General features: G+C 38.8%; 1 protein-coding gene across 15 annotated transcripts in view; it reads right to left on the bottom strand.

The window, feature by feature from the left end:
* Positions 1 to 18,774, bottom strand: part of NCOA7 (nuclear receptor coactivator 7) — a 158,354-nt gene that overhangs the window by 59,270 nt on the left and 80,310 nt on the right. For all 15 annotated transcript variants that reach the window (XM_054254413.2, XM_054254414.2, XM_017971373.4 and 12 more), the window contains 3 exons: positions 6,597 to 6,676; positions 3,243 to 3,350; positions 365 to 478 (listed from right to left, as the gene is read on the bottom strand). In XM_054254413.2, coding sequence (XP_054110388.2) covers positions 365 to 478; positions 3,243 to 3,350; positions 6,597 to 6,676 — 302 coding nt within the window. The remainder of the gene's footprint in view (positions 1 to 364; positions 479 to 3,242; positions 3,351 to 6,596; positions 6,677 to 18,774) is intronic.

Here is an 18,774-nt window from a genome sequence, read left to right as displayed (position 1 = left end):
CTATCTCAGCCTCCTGAGTAGCCAGGACTATAAGTGTGAGCCACCATGTCTGGCTAATTTTTAAAATATTTTCTGTCACTATATTGCCCAGGCTAGTCTCAAACTCTCAGGCTCAGGCAGTCCTCCTGCCTCAGCGTCTCAGAGTGCTGGGACTACAGGCGTGAGCCACTGTGCTTGACCATTTTTGCATCTGAAACTCTAAATGTGAATAAATTTCCCTTGGAGAGGATGCATTCTCCAATTACCTAATCTCAACCATCTAGGGAGAATTTCAGATGCAATGTTGTGAAAATAACATGCTGAATTCTACAACTCACAAAACATCTCTTTAATAAAAATGAACTTCACTGCATAATATACATACAGGCAGTTTATCATATTCTGCATCTGATGATGAAGGAGAAACAGTAGCACCAGGACTGGATGATGACAGCCTTAAGGTACTGGAAGGAGAGTTGGCATCTGGCACAAAAAGGACCTAAGAATGGGAGAGAAGAGATGGGTGAGTACCAGGAACCAAGCAAACCACTAGTGAGTGTTTAGAGAAGTTTTCTCTGTACAGTACCTTGTTCAGTGCATGATTACAACCTAGGTTGCTTTCAAGGAACTCATAAGCAACTTATGGTGTTTTAGACTAATCCATGAAATGATACTCAGCATATGAATATGTATAGTACAAAGGGTACAAACATGCCTGTAGACATTGAAAGAACTCAAAAAGAAAGGGAAAGCAAGGCTTGGAGCTGTGGCTCATGCCTGCAATCCCAACACTTTGGAAGGCCGAGGCAGGCAGATAACCTGAGGTCAAGAGTGAGACCAGTCTGGCCAACGTGGTGAAACCTCGTCTACTAAAAATACAAAAAAAATTAGCTGGGTGTGGTGGTACGCGCCTGTAGTCCCAGCTACTCAGGGAGGCTGAGGCAGGAGAATCACTTGAACCTAGGAGGCAGAGGCTGCATTGAGCCAAGATTGTGGCACTGCACTGCAGTCTGGGCAGCAGAGGGAGACTCCATCTCAAAGCAAAGAGAGAAAGAAGGAAGTTAGGAAGGGAGGGAGGAAGGGAGGGAAAAGAAAAGGAGAGGGAAGGGGAGGGGAGGGGAAGAAATAAAAGAGAAAGAGAAGAAGAAAAAGAAAAAGAAAGGGAGAGCAAGGTGGGTGAGTAAGTATTCTGGGAAGGCCAAGAGAAGCAAGTGGGTCCAAGTGAAGCCTTGAAGAAGTAGAGATTGGATAGGAGAGAGGGGAGAGCCCTCCATGGTAGGAGACTAATAGTATAAGGGAAATGAGGAGAGAGAAGCATGGCTTTTAAACTTAATATCTGTGCCAGGTAGAAATGGAACAAACCCAGCTTGCTAACTCCAAGCAGGCTCTGGGTTATAAAATAGTATGGTCCTTATATGCTAAACTATATAAGTTAATACCAATACGATGACCCCAATATTTTCTTTTCCATCAGTGTCTGGGTTACGTAAAACTAAAAATACCCCCCAGAATTATACAGAATAGCAACCTTCTCCAAAATATTCTGGTTCTCAAAACATTATTACAATCCTGTCATTCAACACTCTTTTAATGAGACATGCTACGTTGTGGCATGTATCAAATATAATCTTTTGTTTGTTTTTGAGATGGAGTTTCACTCTTATTGCCCAGGCTGGAGTGCAGTGGCGCAATCTCAGCTCACTGCAACCTCCACCTCCCACATTCAAGAGATCCTCCTGCCTCAGCCTCCCAAGTAGCTGGGATTACAAGTGCCCACCACCAAATCTGGCTAATTTTGGCATTTTTAATAGAAATGATATTTCATCATGTTGGTCAGGTGGTCTTGAACTCCTGACCTCAAGCGATCCGCATGTCTCCGCCTCCAAAGTGCTGGGATTAACGGCATGAGCCACTGTGCCCAGCCAAATATAATCTTGAAATGACAACTTTTAATGTTATAAAACAATTCAGAGCTAATCATAACAACTGATCACTGATCAATATTGTTATTCAGTGTCTCCTATCTTTGCAGTCATATTTCTGTTTTAAGTTATTTAAACCTCACTTCAATCCACAAAATATTTGAGACAACAATAAAAAACATATTAAAATAAGAGTCAAGGGGATGTAAGATGAAGACTGATTACTACTAAAAATATGTGCTCCAAAACTACTAACCACTCGTTAAGGAGTGTGCCATAAATCTGACTCTGAGTTTCCATACAATTAATGCAAAGAGACAATATCATTAGTTAGCAGAATTCAATTTTACAAGATAAAAATGAGCCAGTTTCTCAGAAGTACAAGTACTCTCCTATGGAATCTCATACAAATGAAGATCCTAGACTGAACTATTTGTCCTCTATGATGCAGTAACAATAAACACAATAACCAGTTTTGGAGGATTGTTCTAACATCTTCTATATGGCTCAATGGCAAATGCCGAAGTTTAGAGTTCTGTGAAAAGCAATTTACAAAGGACTAAAATTTGGTGGTCTTGGTATACAGCTCTTATTTATCTTATACAGCTAAACTACAGTAATGAATGGATGGCATTTTTTCCCAAACAATTATCCACGAATATTAATTTTTTTTTGCATATGAACTCTTAAAAGTATTAGGTAACATAGATTTTGGTTCCATTGTTTGAACATTCCAAATGTCGAATCTAAGGAGTAATTCCTGTGCTTAAACAGTTGACTGCACTGTAGTGGGAGGTTAGCAGCAGCCAGAAAATGTGCGACCTCAACATGGAAATGAGACTGGATCACAGGCAGGGTGAAAGTTTCCTGCTGCCTTCAGAAAATAATTTCGTGTTTGCTCCAACACATAGGCGAATGAGGATTTGAGGTCTTAAAAGGTCTTAGCCATACAGCAATGCTGTTATGTTAGTCTAGAAAAAAGATTTTAAGCACGTGTAGCCAAGGTATCTTGTGAATATGAAAAGATCATAAAGTTGAGCTGGATACAGTGGCTCACACCCGTAATCCCAGCTACTTGGGAGGCTGAGGTGGGAGGATTCCTTGAGCCAGGGGGATTGAAGCTGCAGTGAGCCATGATGGTGTCATTGCACTCCAGCCTGGGCAACAGAGTGAGACCCTGTCTCAAAAAATAAACAAACAAAAATAAGGGAGAGAAAATATTGAACCAAAGCACATTATCACTTATGATAATCCCCTGACAAACAACAGTGAGGCACTGAAAATGGCAATAAAAGATAAATGCAGATTTTCTAGAGCTATATCCAATAAGAGTATAATTACCTGGCCTGGAACAATAGTATGTGTGAAAAGTTTATTCAGTTCCACCAATTTATTGGGAGTGATGTTAAATTTCAGTGCTATGGAGTTTAGGGTGTCCTGGCTTCCAGCCTAGAATAATCAAACAAATAAGGGTCAATAAAGCAAAAAAATTAATTTTGATATATACTATTAATTTATCTGCAATATGAATAAATGATTACTAGTTTCATCAAGACAGACTAGAAGAAAGAGTTGATACACTGTCAATTCTTAATAAAGTCATTTTAATGCAAAGTCTTAAGTGCAATTTATTTCTGGGCGTCCTCATTTTCAAAATTCACTGTCAACTAATAGATTTCTAATTTTACTTTGATGCAACTTAGGTGTATGAAGTAAAGGTCCATGAACTATAATAAAGACTAAAACAAGAAAAGAAATACAATATACACACAGTCCCTACACTCAGGGGAAATGGGGCTAGTTTCTCTCTTGTGATATTCTGTCTAGTTGCGTGACATTTTCCTTTACTATAAACCGCTGATTTGTATCATAAAGGTGGCAAAATGTTTCCTCCTGGGCTCAGCGCACTGCTTGATACATGGAGGGTACACACAAAGTCGATGAATGAATACTGTGAAAGCAAGAAAATCAAAAAGAAATTCAGATCTGCTACCAATAACTGTTCACGATCATTAAAACCACAATTTTTTATGGTCAAATTAGTGTTATTCTCTAAATCCATAAAACTTGGAACATATGACCCAGGTGTACACTTTTCTTTCCTTCTATAGTAGAGGAACAGAAATAGAGGACAGTGAGAAGATGAGAAACTTCATAGAAAAATAGCTCTTCCCAGAAAAAAAGTTAGCTCCCTGATGTCATGTCAACATCTCAGGACAAACTCCTTGACCAGAGTTGCCAGATAGACTTGCTAGTAGGAGGTCACTCTGATGAAAGTCACTGAGAAGTTCCCATCGATAACTCTGGGTCAAGACTGGTGTAAGTTCTTTGTAAACAGAACTGGCTCCACCAGATGAGCCTTGAATTATGTGACAAGGTGAAGAGGCTGGAGGAAGATGTTGACTGGTGAAAGAGTAGAGATGTAGAAGGAGAATTAAACCTATAGCTGCTTTCAGTATCAAAGGTCCACCTACTAGATGAACTGTCTCAGACTAATCAAAGGTTACGGTTACAGATTACACTGAAACAGCCTCAAAGCCTTTCTAGAAAAAGTATATATTAAATGTAGTATGTAAAATTTTTTAAATCACTAAAGTAAACAACATATGCCACTACTTCTACCCTAGGCAAAACCAACTCTATTAAAAACAAAGTTAAAAATATTTTTAATACTGTATTATATATTTATATAATACTTTTATGAATAAACATGTAAAACATACTCTGTATGGGGGTTCAGAGAGGGAGAAAAACTTTAACAATCAGTAGTTATTAAAGATAAGACATATATATAGAATTAGGGCACAGACCCTAAGAGGAATGTTGGTATTATTAAATGACTGAAACTAAACCAGAATGCTTGATCATCCACAGTTCAGGAGTAATAAAAGCAATCTGGTAAGTGCTAGCAGGTTCCCTAAACACAAAATTGAGTTACCTTTTATTTCCAATGACAAGCACAAAGATCAGTTGCCAAACAGCACTAATCTCCATAACATAAAACAAAGAGGTAGGCCTACCTGCATTACTGATTTGATCACTTGTTTGTATTTAATTAATCTGGAGGTTGACTTTTCTTTTTTTATTGTCACTTCACTGTTCAGTATATACTGTAGGAAGTAACTCCTGGCAAAACCACCTCTCAATTCTTTGGAGGGGCATGTGAATAAAGTTGCTAGACAAATACATACAGATCATAAGGATTATGGCTTTATAAGTAACATTATTATTAATAATAAATGAGTCCAACACTTTTCAAGTGCCTATTTTGAGGTAAGGCACTATTCTAGGAGTTATGAGAATCAATACTATATTTCAGAAAATGGTAATATAAAATACAATCATCATAAATACTTTCTGAAAATGACTGTGCTTATAAACTTTAGAAAGATGCCTAGAAGTGTTCACAGAGTACTGATCATGAAAGCCTGTGCCAGAGACCTTCAATGTGACTCTGCAGAGGCTTGCATAAGATTTACCATTCCAAAAGAAACACCAGCAAAGAATTAGATCCTTCTACCTGTTTAATATAGGGTCTGGCCTTGCTTACAAATAATAACTACAAAATAAGCACACATTAGGAAAATACACCAAGCAACAGCAATAGCACTTAATTTCTTCTTAGAAGTCAAAGAGAACACTCCTCAAGAGCGCTAATTAATAGTGAATTAAAATAGATCTACAGCTGAGTGCATACTTTGTGTCAAACCTAAGATACATAAGATACAACTCCTGGCCTGCAGGAGCTCATGATGCAGTGACAGAGATAAGCACATGGCACACAGTGCAGAGATGTAGTAATGAACACACACCTAGCATTGTTCACCTATTGCTCAACAATATGGGGACCTATACCCTGCCGGTCACCAGGAATACAATGGTGAACAAAGAGAGGTCTAGTCTTTCTTCACGAATGTATAAATTAAAGCGTGAGATAGAGATTAAAATAACAACACACTAATGAATCAATAATGTTAAATTATGTAAAGCAACATGATTCTATGAGAATATTAAAAAAGGGATCTGGCCTGGACTAGCTGGATAATCTCAGAATGTTGTAATGAACATGGAGAGTAAGGGGATGGAAATGTTCAGAATAAAGTTCTAGCCTGCATAAATGTAGGAATGATGGAGTCATTGTTTCTTGAAAGAGGACCAAACATGGAGGAGTAAGTGGATATGCTGAGTAGGCAAATGAGTACATAGCTTTGGAACTTAGAAAGGGTGTCTAGGTTGGTGACCTAAAAGTGGTAGTCACTGTTAGATCAAAGATAATTCAAGTTATCAGTTTGTTTGGGGGTTCTAACAGGGCAACACAGATGTTAGAATACCCTTGACCAAAAAACAGTCCTCCTCTATTGGGGAAGCCCATCCTCTTCATCCAGGCTCCAAAGAGATGCACATGGAGTGGTGAGGGAAGAAGGCCTCGTCAGCCAGATCAGCCTAAGCAATGCTGGTGATCAACAGGGTGACGGATGTTGATCACCCTCACATTCTCAAATCACTGGTTTATTTCAGATTCACTGGGGAGAAAATATGGAGGAAAAAGAAATGTCCTAAAACTGGTCATAAGAAGCTTCATTATTTAATGAGTACACAAGAGAAATGCCGCCAAGGAGCAGGATGTGTCAGGAAAAAGCATTATCTAAATCTAGTGCTATTAACAAACATTTATACCACCTTGGTTATACTTACAGTGTATTCCATGGTCCCTTTTGGCTTCTGAACCACCATCTTCTTCTCTTTTTTATCATGTGTTTTGTTTTGACTGTCATCTGAAGATGTAAATGAATAATTTCATTTCCAGGGATTGAAGACAAGGTAAAACTACCACATATAAAAACTCACTTTCAAGTCAACTAACAAAAGACAGTAATCAGAAAATGGACTAAGGGTACAAATAGATCACACTCATAGAAGCACACTATTCATAAATGAAGACCTGAATAAATGATTAATATTAACTATAAATAAACAATATAAATAAAAACAATCAGGTAAGATGTATCATTACTAATGGTTTAAATGATAATGTATAATGATTATGAAGTTAGAGTAAAACCAGTTGAGTCACCATATAAATGATGCCTAATGTAAATGAGTATAGTGCTTTTAGAAAGTAATTTGGCAATACGTAACAATAGCCATTAAAAGGTTCATTCTCTGACTCAGTAATTCTTCTCTTAGGAATTTATCCTAATGACAAATCTGAAAGAAGAAAAAGGCTATATATCAGCATATGGTCACCGCAATACTATTTAACACAATGAAAACAAAAAGAACAATGAACAATATGTCCAACAACATATTAAGTTGGACCATGGATTTTGATGTTTTTTTTTTTGACAGTCTCGCTCTGTCATCCAAGCTGGAGTGCAGTAGTGTGATCCTGGTGTGCTTCAACCTCTGTCTCCCAGGTTCAAGCAGTTCTTCTGCCTCAGCCTCCAGAGTAGCTGGGATTACAAGCATGTGCCATCATGGCCTGCTAATTTTTGTATTATTAGTAGAGATGGGGTTTCACCATGGTGGCCAGGCTGATCTCTAACTCCTGACCTCAGGTGATCCGCCCACCTTGGCCTCCCGAAGTGCTGGGATTACAGGCGTCAGCTACTGCACCTGGTCAGATTTTGTTGTTTTTATAGGTCAAAAATTGTTAGAGTTAAATACATCTCCATATATTAATTGAGATATCAAAAACCCCAGAACTATACTGCAATAGATAAAAATGTGACAAAAAGAATATAAAATTGAATTAATAATGAAAAGATGCTCCAACCTGCATGTGATCAGAAAAATGCAAATGAAAACAATGTATCATTTTATACAGATTAGTCGGGTAAAATCAGAAAGCTGTATAATTCCAATCTTGATAGAAATGTGAACCACTACAAGAAATGTAAACTTTTCAGTCATTCCAGAGAATTAAGTATATATAGCTCATATGACATAACAATTTAACTCACAGATAAGCATCCTCTTCCAAGAGGTATATACATTATGTATACCATAAGGGACCTGCTGGAGGATGTTTATCACAGTATTACCTATGGCAGTGAAGAGCAGGGGGGTAAGTAAAGCATGGTAGAGAAGCTCTGGGATTTCAGGCAGCAATTAGAAATAACGAGTCAGAAACAGACACCACAAGTGTAAACAGGTTTACATCAAGAAAAACTGAATGGGATGTTAGTGTCCATCTGTTTTAAACATACATCACAGATGGACACTAAAGAAAAACACACAAATAATTTTCAAAGGTACATAAAAATAAAAACTTATACACATTGAAGACAATAGCATGGTGTAAAGTAGGGGAAGAAATGGGAGCGGAGAATTAAAAAAATGGGAATGAATGATAAATGACAAGAAGCCCAGCTTGGACCAAATGGTAAACCATGAACTGAGAAGGTGATTAACTCAGCCCTCTACACCTGAGGTCACAGACATACACACACACACACACACACACACACACAGAGAGAGAGAGAGAGAGAGAAATGTATCAACGATATCATTTCATCTATATCACAAACTTGGGGGTCCTAGATGAAAACTAAGGGGTGACATAGAAACATGAACATAGTTAATTCAAACAAGATTTATCTGACTTTGAAATATTTCCCTTCTATTATTTAAAAATTAAAATCAAGAAAAATAAACTTAAATAGACATTTCCATTACAGTCCTGTTCTGTCATCTATATCTTCAAATCAGGACCATTCATGGAACCATCAAAGAGGTCCTGAAAATTCCTCTAGACTGAAAAATGACCTCCCTACCTACAGGCGGCCACATCTAAATTACTTCAGGAAGATGGGACTACTTTAGGAGATTCAAAAACCCAATCACCATATTTTACAAATCATATGGCAGGACAAATGTAAAAACTGGTTTTCGTGGTTCTTGGCAGGTAAGCAATAAAACATTAACAGCACTTGGCTTTCTTTCCTTCTAAAGAATCTGAAACATTTTAATTGTTTGCTTTTGCTTTGTTTCCATGGAAGATGAATACCCCGGGCGAATTCTTCTCATGGTTCCTTTTGGCATTTGGTTAAGTGTTGTTCATTCCTTTTAATATCTCAGCTCCATTTTCTTTGTTGCAAACTTCTGCCCCTTTGCTGTCATCATAAACAGCTGTCACTTTAGGTCTTTGTGCTTTCAGAGTAGTCTCTTTATATCATTTCGTAGGTAGCTTCCTATTTCTAGAGCCAACAATATGTTTCCTTCTTCCCACACCTGGCAGCTTCCGGCCAAGGCCCTTCCATGAGCTGTAGACAGTTATCTCTGGTCCCAATGGGGAGTGTGACTGAAAGCCACCAACTGGTGAGAGTTTACATATTGCCTAGCTACAAAGAAAAATGCATGTTGTCTGAGTCTTTCAGAATAAACTGAAATGTACAGCTGAACTAGTGTGAAAATTAAATTACCTTCTATTGCCACAGGTAGGTAGGCTAGAAAAATGTCAAGTCTGTAATATTACTAAAGGAGAAAAAAATTTCCTTCAGAGTGTAAGATTTTGAAACCATGGAGATAAAGACAATGACACACCCATCCTTAAATGTCTTGTGCCTTTTTTTTTTTTTTGAGACATGGACTTGTTCTATCACCCAGGGTGGGGTGCTGTGGCACTAACATGGCTCACTGCAACCTCCACCTCCCCGACTCAAGCAATTCTTCTACCTCAGCCTTCGAGTAGCTGGGATTACAGGTGCACACCACCAGGCCAGGTTAATTTTTGCATTTTTTTTTTTTGTAGAGATGGGGCTTCACCATTTTGCTCAGGCTGTTCTCAAATTCCTGGGATCAAGCGATTCGCTCACCTTGGCCTCCAAAAGTGGTGGGGTTGATTATAGGGTGAGCCACTGCATCTGGCCCTGTTTTGTGTCTTAATATAATACCTGGTATATATAGTTGAATCAACCTTCCAGAATAGATTAATAAGCCTGATGAGTTTGATTGTGAGGCAATACTTTTCACTGATGTAGCATCACACCAGGCAAATCATACGCACCTGCCAAAGCCACAAGGCAAATACTATGTTTTACAGTTGGTTCAACAGAGAAGCAAAGAGGATCTAATTTAATTGTCTTTATATCATTATAGCTCAAGGTCAGGTTTCATATTGCTTCCGAAATAACTATTTTGCAGTGAGTTGAAAAGATAGTCAACTATGTGTCTCAGTAAGTGAAGTTCTGTGTGTCTTGCCAAGACAGGTTCTTCAGCACATAGTCCACAAAGCTCTGGAGGGGCTTCTGGCCCTGCAAAGCTCTGGAGGGGCTTCTGGCCCTGGTGAGATCTAGGACAAGACATGAGCTGCCCTGGGAAAGGGCCACTCCAGTGTGCTTTATGATGGTGCTCCAACCCTGGTGTTTCAGGTAAGGATTCATGCCCATCCCAAATGGTGCAACTATCTACCAATGACACTGATCTTTCCAGCTTCAGGCCTCCTCACATACCTTTCTACCTATCCAAATTCTGACCCTCCCTCTGTGTACAAGAACCTGAGGCAAATGGCATAAAAGTATCTACTGCCAAGGGTAAAGTTGGCCAAGTGTCCCTTAGAATCCATTTAGAGCAAAGCAACTGAACCTCATACCTGCCCACCTCTGAAACAAAGTCTTCAGAGCAGGTTTTTGCCAGTCCAATAAGGAGTAACTATAATGAAACTGACAAAAACCCTAGAGAAATAAAACACAGGCCCTTCAGCCTAGTCCATCTCTTTCTGCATAAATCCTGGAGGTAGGAGCTAGAATGGGGAGGAAGAATGGGGTACCTGTGTTGACCTCAACCCAAGTGGAGCTTGGTGCCTTGCCCTAAGTCTTGCCACCTCCCTTATACCATAAAAGGGCATGGAGTGTCCAGAACTCAAGGCTCTGGGCTCCTCCATCTGATGCGATCCCCAATACAAATTTACAGAAAGAAGACTCTGCTCTCTCCATGCACTGGGGCAAAAAGAAGATGCTACCTAGTAGTATGCCTGAGGTCTGGGGGGGCATGATGGCCAGATGTCACATCTTGTATCCCTCGTAGTGGTGATACTGAAGTCTTGGATGAGGCTAAGACATCAAGAGAATAAATTTAACAGGAGGCCTGAAGTTTTTTAACAGAAGCTAAGGAAGGCTTAGATATAAGGAGTGAAAAAAATATGGCTGATATAAAAGGGAGAAAAGCAATTAGAGGGATGGGAAAAATGAATGCAATGTCACAGAGGCCATGGAAAAAAGGGAGGTGGTGTTAACACTGTCAAATGCTGCACAGAGGCCCAGAGATGGAAACCTGGAAATGGATGACTGAAATTCACAGAGAGGTTTTAGAAGTAAAGGGAGCTCAAGACAGATTATGTCACATCATCAGTAGAGTAGGGGTAAGGTCATCTGAAAAAATGTAGTGGAGTGAAGACAAGACTGAGGGAGTAGGAGCAATGAGATTTGGAAGAGTTACTATGGCAAAAATGAGATTTCAAAAATGTGAACATGAAGAAGCAATATTACACTCTGGGGTAGGGTCTCAATACCAGGATAACAGGTCGTGTAAGAAGTAAGCAAATAAATGGCCGCCTGTGTGATTATGAGGCACAGAGCACGGTAGCTGGAGCTGGATGAGCAGCAGCTAAGAGGTAGTGAGATGCTGGAAGAGTTAGGGGAATAGAATGATGAATTAGTTTCCTAATGCTGCTATAATAAATTACTACACATTTGTGGCTCAAAATAAAGCATAAACACAGATTCATTATTTTACAGTTCCATAGGTTATTAGTCTGGCATGGGTCTCATTACTTTCCTCTGGAAGCATTAGGGGAGGACTGGTTCCCTTGCCTTTTCTTACTCTTGGAAGTGGGCTACTTTGGGACCTGGAAGCAGGGCCTCGGCTCAAGGCCCTGCTTTTATCCACAGAGCCAGTAATGCTGCATGAGTAGTCTCATGCTCTCTCTCCTGCCTCCCTCTTCCACTTTAAAGGTCCCTTTGATTTCACTGGGCAAGTTGATAGCCCTGGGAGGTCTCCTTAAGGTCAGCTCATTAACAATCTCAGTTCCATCTACAGCCTTGATTCACCTTTGCCATGTAAACTAACAGGTTTGGGGAAATAGGACATGGGCATCTTTAGGGGGTCAGTCTACCTGCCACAAATGGAGGACAGATCTGTGGGGAAAGACAAAAAAAAATTGAGATTCAAATAAGGTATTTCTGAGTGTTGAAGTAGTTAGTGATGTGAAATGTGGACACTGAGTATGCTGGTCGGGGGAAGATTGCAGAAGGTGTCAAGAGATGCAGAACTGGCTAGATATGCTGGTTCTGAGAAAAACCAGCGAGAACAAGTCAATACATAATGTCCTTCAAACCTGAGCAGCTGGCTCCTATTACAGGCCACTGGGGACTGGGTAAAGTGGTAAAGTCGGGACAGTAGACATGATTCATTATTGTGCTTAAAAACAGAAACTGTAGAGACATCTGTAAATTCCCTGGATCTTGATTCCATAATTTCTACATAGATAAAGGAAGGGAAGCAAAGATAGCAGTAGCCTTTTTTTCTTTTATTAACAAGAATCTGAACAAGCACAAACAGAGCTTTGGAAAATTAGCAGGTTTTTAAATTATATCAGTTCCACTTCTGCACTGGGCCTACGCTTACTATGTGGCCCTTCTTTCTTTACTCACCCGTTAACAACCAGCTCTCCCCTCCATCTATTTCTATCATAAGAGCATCTGAATGGGGTTCAAGAGGCTGACAGCAAAGGACCATCAGTGACTGCTAAAGAGGGAGGATAGTTTCTATAACATCCAAATGAGGGAAATTCAAAGAGGCAAAAATTGTGTCTCTCTAGATTTTTGAAAGAAAGGGGTACCCTGATTTATGAACAAGAGACCCTGTTTCCAATGACAGGCATGTCCCTATAATGGAAACTGATATATTTAGCTATGATTGCTGAAGCAGTTTGATGATACTCATTATAAAATCAAGTCATGTACCATCTCATTTATGTCATCAACTACCTTCCTGATCACAATTTGGTTTAGGGGTCAAAATGAGCTGGGTTTAACTAGCAACCCTGACACATCATCATAGCTGTGTGATGTGAAGCAAGTTAGCTGAAATCCGTGTGTATCAGTTTCTTTACCTATAAAATGAAATGTTGAGAAAATTAAGCTGATTGATGCAGTGATCATCTCAGAGTCTGGCAAAGAGTACATGCTTAACAAATGCTATTGTTATTGATAATAATTTAGTCAACACAAGTAAATAGCAATTTGAATAGAGCAGTATGTTAAAACAGTTATAAACTATGAGCAAAAAGGTTTCATCCAGAAACACAAGAGTGATAGAATATTAATATAATAGAGCTTTATAAATTGTTTAAAGGGGCCAGGTGGGGTGGCTCACGCCTGTAATCCCAGCACTTTGGGAGGCAGAAGCAGGCAGATCACCTAAGGTCAGGAGTTTGAGGCCAGCCTGGCCAACAGGGTGAAACCCTGTCTCTACTAAAAATTAAAATTAAAATTAAAAAAATTAGCCAGGTATGGTGGCACATGCCTGTAGTTCCAGCTACTCAGGAATCACTTGAAGCCAGGAGGTGGAGGCTGCAGTGAGCTGAGATTGAGCCACTGCACTCCAGCCTGGGTGACACAGTAAGACTCCATCTCAAAAAAAAAAAAAAAAAAAAATTGTTTAAAGAAGAAAAAAATCTGATCATTTTGATACATGCTAAAAAAGCACTTGATGAATTAAACAGCCATTATTCTATTTTTAAAAAGAACAACAAAAAATTCCAATTGTTATAAAACTTAGAGTGAACTTCTTTAATGATGAATTTTTAGTTATTCTGATATTCACTAGAAATATGCTTCTGAAAAAGCAATGCAACGCTAGAGAAAAGGAATTTCTTCATAGGAATGAAAACTGAATGACTTCATGATGTCATTCCAGGTCTACAGAAGTGGGCTTATTACCTAGATGCAGCACTGGTGATGCCCCACCCCCAGCTTTCTAGAAGAAAAATTTCAGGTGAGCAGAGGGAAAGATACCCACAGGCACTGCATGAGCTCCACCCCCTTTCTTTTGTTCCAGTTGTGCTAGGAAAGGCAAGTACCTAAGAGCAATTCTAGCAAAGCTTTTAAGGTTTCTGGGCATGGTATCCACCAATTCAGTGGTATCCACTAAATTACAACATAGAGGCGAACCTAATGTGCGGCTAAACCACAAGTATTTCAGGTCATAAAGAAAAAAGCCTTGTAGTGGAGGTAAAAGCAGTAACATTACAAACATAATGGAAATTCCAGGATAAAGAGGGAATCCCTGCCATTCATCAGAGGCTACCTTGAACAGCACCACAAGGCAATCTCTATGCTTGAATGTGCTACAGGTACCCACAAGCTCAATATCTCTTGAAAAATTAAGCACTGTTCTAACCTCTCCTAAAGTACACCTGTGTAAACTGAGATGAGCTCTCATATCAGAAACCAAAAGCAAAGTAATTTTTTTTAAAAAGTAAAACATTATCAATATCAATTTATGGTTTATACCCAACTTTGTTCTGAAATCTCTAGTCAAAGCAACAGATGAAAAATTTAAAATATTTAAAAGAAATGAAAATTTGGTCATTAGCAGATAACATAATTGACTACCTAAAGAACCAATATTATCCTGAAAATGTCAAAAATTCATAAAGTTGTTCACTAAGGTGGCCAGATATAATAATTTTTATACTTGTAACAGAAATGTAATTGGAAAAGTCCCAGGTACAATGGTATCAAACTATAAAACATATAGAAATAAATATAACAAGACAATGATAAGATATATAAAAAAATTAAAATGCTTAACTGAAGTATATAAATGAATATAATACTCCTAAGCAGGAAATCTCATCTGTAAATAAATATTTCACTTTTTAAAAATTAATGTTAAAATGCAATTTAAATAAAAAATAATTTTTTATGGCAACGGAACTTTTTCCAAATTGATAACCATGTTTATCTACAAGCAAATACACATAAGACTATTCAAAATTACTTTTCAAAGAGAAGTGAGGGTAAGAACACTCTACTGATGTTGAAACACATGATTATAAAGCCACAGCAATTAAAACACTGCAATGACATCACCAAAAAACAGAAATTTCATGAAAATAAAAGCACCATTATAAATGAGAAGAGGCTGGTTTTCCCCATAAATATCATGTAACTTCACATTGGAGGGAAGGTTGTGGCATCAGATAGACTGTGAATGAGAGTCCTGGACATGTGCTCACTACTAATCTTGAAGATGTAACTTAAAGACAGTCTCCCAGTGCACAAAATGGGGATGCTACTGGATTCCCAAAGAATTACCATATGAATTTGATAAGGTGATTCAGAAAAAGCACTTTGCCATGTACATAGTAAGGGCTCAAGGAACTTTAAAAATTATAATGAAAAAAAAAAAAGTCTGGGCATGGTGGCTCACGCCTGTAATCCATTTCTTTGGAGGCCAAGGCAGGCAGATCACCTAAGGTCGGGAGTTCAAGACCAGCCTGACCAACATGGTGAAACCCCGTCATTAAAAATAATAATTTAAAAATTATAATTAAATGAAGCTAGTGAATAATGGCCAAGATTTGGAGAAAAATTTTGACTACTCCTGAATCAATACAGACAGATTCAAGACTGAATATCAAAAAATAAAGTTATATGTCTTTGAAAAAAGTATAGCACTTGTATTTGTCTAAAGAAATATCCTCTTGGCCAGTGCAGTGGCTCACACCTGTGATCCCAGAACACTGGAAGGCTGAGGTGGGAGGATTGCTTAAGGACAAGAGTTCAAGACCTGAGTAAGATGGGGGGACTGTGTCAAAAGAAAAGAAAGGAAAAGAAAAGAAAAAAGAAAAATAATTAGCCAGGTATGGAGGTATATGCCTATAGTCCCAGCTACTTGGGAGGCTGGGGTAGGAACATTGCTTGAATCCAGGAGTTTGAGGCTAAAGTGAACTATGATTGCACCACTGCACTCCAGCCTGAACAACAGAGTGAGACCCTGTCTCTAAAAAACAAAATAAACAGTTTTTAAAAGAAATAATATCTTCTCTATCGGTGATACATACTTCTCAAATTACTGACCTGACTCTATAAAAAGCACAATTAAAACATTCAATATTGCTACTGAATAAGCACTTTAAGAGAAACTTCTGGAAAACCTAAAGCATAAGCTGTTACAATTAAATTTTAAAAAAGATGTGTCAGGGAAGAAGGAACCCTATACTCAACAGGAACTCTGTTTTAACTTCTGGTACAAAGAAAAATGTCAATTAAATGTTAATTTCCTTCCTTCAAGCAAGTCACAAGCAACATAGTCCTGACTAAAATGAGTCATACTGTGGTAAAATCTAGAATGCAAGTGCTTAAAGCACAGGGAAGTTATCAATTTTATAAAATGTTTTACTCTAGAATCTACTACCACACTTAGCATGGAAAAGGGCCTCCTTGTGTGTGGAAAAAACTCAAGCTTTGGTGCTAAAGAGGGCAGGGCATGAATCCTGGCTCCATGCTAGCCAACAGTAGACCCCTGGCCAATTACTCAGCTTCTCAGTTTTTATATTTGTAAAGTGGGCTACATTTTTTGTAGTAGATCATCATGAGTCTAAAATTGAATACTGAAATAAAGGATCTAACACAAAGGGGATATCATGGAAAAAAAATTTTTTTTTTTTTTTTGAGACGGAGTTTCGCTCTTGTTACCCAGGCTGGAGTGCAATGGCACCATCTCGGCTCACCGCAACCTCCGCCTCCTAGGTTCAGGCAATTCTCCTGCCTCAGCCTCCTGAGTAGTTGGGATTACAGGCACCCACCACCATGCCCAGCTAATTTTTTGTATTTTTAGTAGAAATGGGGTTTCACCATGTTGACCAGGATGGTCTCAATCTCTTGACCTCGTGATCCACCCGCCTCGGCCTCCCAAAGTGTTAGGATTACAGGTGTGAGCCACCGCGCCCGGCCTCATGGAAAATATTTCTTTCTGCCCTTCCTCATGTCTGATGTTGCTTCTCCTCTCCTTCTTACCCCCTTTCCCACCTCCAAAATATTTTTGAAAATAGCTTTTTCATTCATAAATGGATCAAGGACCTAACTGTGCACATTAACACTTCAGAAGAAAACAGAGAAAATATGAAAGCCAATTTCACATGAGTCAAAACTATATACAGCCATTGTCTTAGTACATTCAGGCTGCTGTCACAAACTGCCATAACTGCTGGTTTATAAATGACAGGAATTTATTTCCCAGAGTTATATAAGTCCGAGATCAAGGCACTGGCAATCTCAGTATATTTTCCCTCATTCTGGTTCGCAGACAGCACATTCTCAACCAGGCAGCTTTCTAAAATCTCTTTTCTAAGAACACTAATCCCAATCATGAGGTCCCACCCACATGGCCTCATTACTTCCCAAAGGTCCCACTCCTGATAGTATCACCTTGGGGAATAGGATTTCAACATATAAATTTGGGGGTGGGTGAGGGAGACACAAATATTCAGACCATAGCAGTCATTTAAAAACACAAATAAAATAAAATAAATAAAGGTCATCCATTTTCCCTCCCATCAGAGAGGCCAATATTTACATTCTGGTGAATATACTTCTAGAAACTCTCCATACCTTTTTATATGTAGGAAGGCAAATTATTTTTTTAAACAAAAATGGAATCATAATCAGTAACTATTGTCAACCCACTTTTTTACTCTAGTGTTTTGTGAAAATTTCCCATATCATTAACTATTTTTCTATTTCATTTTAAAATGGCACATAGCGTTCCATTTTATATTATTTGTGTGTGGTTTTTTATTTTTTCATTTTCCTGGCATTTCGAACAATGCAATGATAGTTACTGCAGTTAAATCTTCTAATATGCCCATGACTGTTTGCTTAGGATGAATTTCTGAAAACAGAATTGTTGGCCAGGTGCAGTGGCTCATGCCTGTAATCCCAGCACTTTGGGAGGCCAAGGCGGGCATATCACAAGGTCAAGATATCGAGACCATCCTGGTCAACATGGTGAAACCCCATCTCTACTAAAAAAATTACAAAAATTAGCTGGACGTGGTGGCACATGCCGTAGTCCCAGCTACTTGGGAGGCTGAGACAGGAAAATCACTTGAACCTGGGAGGCGGAGGTTGCAGAGAGCTGAGACTGCACCACTGTACTCCATCCTGGGCAACAAGAGCAAAACTCTGTCTCAAAAAAACAAAAAACCAGAATTGCTGAGACAAAGAGTATGCAAAAAGATTCTTGATAAAAATGGCCAACTGTCCTCAAACAAACAAACAAACAAACAAAAAATCCTGACCATAAGCATCAATGTATTTGCTAAGATTTGAATATTGTTATGTCCCCCTAAAATTCACAAGTTGAAATCCTCACCCACAAGTATGTAGTAGAGAAAAAGGGGCCACTGAGAGGTGATGAGGTCATCTTGACCGTACCCTCATGAATGGGACTGCTCTTATAAGAGAGGCCAAAGACCCCTCACCCTTCTACCATGGGAGCTCGGAGTGAGAAGATGGTGGTCTATGAGGATATGGGCTCTCAACAGACTACAAATTTGCCAGTGCCCTGATCTTGGACTTTCCAGCCTCCAGAACTGTGAGAAATACATTTCTGTTATTTATAAGCCACCCAGTATATGGTATTTTGTGGATCAAGCAGCCCAAACAAAGTCAGAATTAGAGTATTTTTACTCTTTTATCCTTTCTAGTTTACTTCTAATATGATTTTTCAAAGCTTAAAACCACTGACTGTACTTAGTTTATCTGCTGTCTTCCCCGAGCCCAAACCATATTTGGGGCTTTCTCTTATGGTGAGATTTTTCATAATGCAAATGATTATAATGAGACAGACTAAATAGGGTATG

The sequence above is a fragment of the Callithrix jacchus genome, chromosome 4 (assembly GCF_049354715.1).
Source record: "Callithrix jacchus isolate 240 chromosome 4, calJac240_pri, whole genome shotgun sequence".
NCBI lineage: Eukaryota > Metazoa > Chordata > Mammalia > Primates > Cebidae > Callithrix > Callithrix jacchus.
This window is presented reverse-complemented; position numbering and strand designations above follow the sequence as displayed.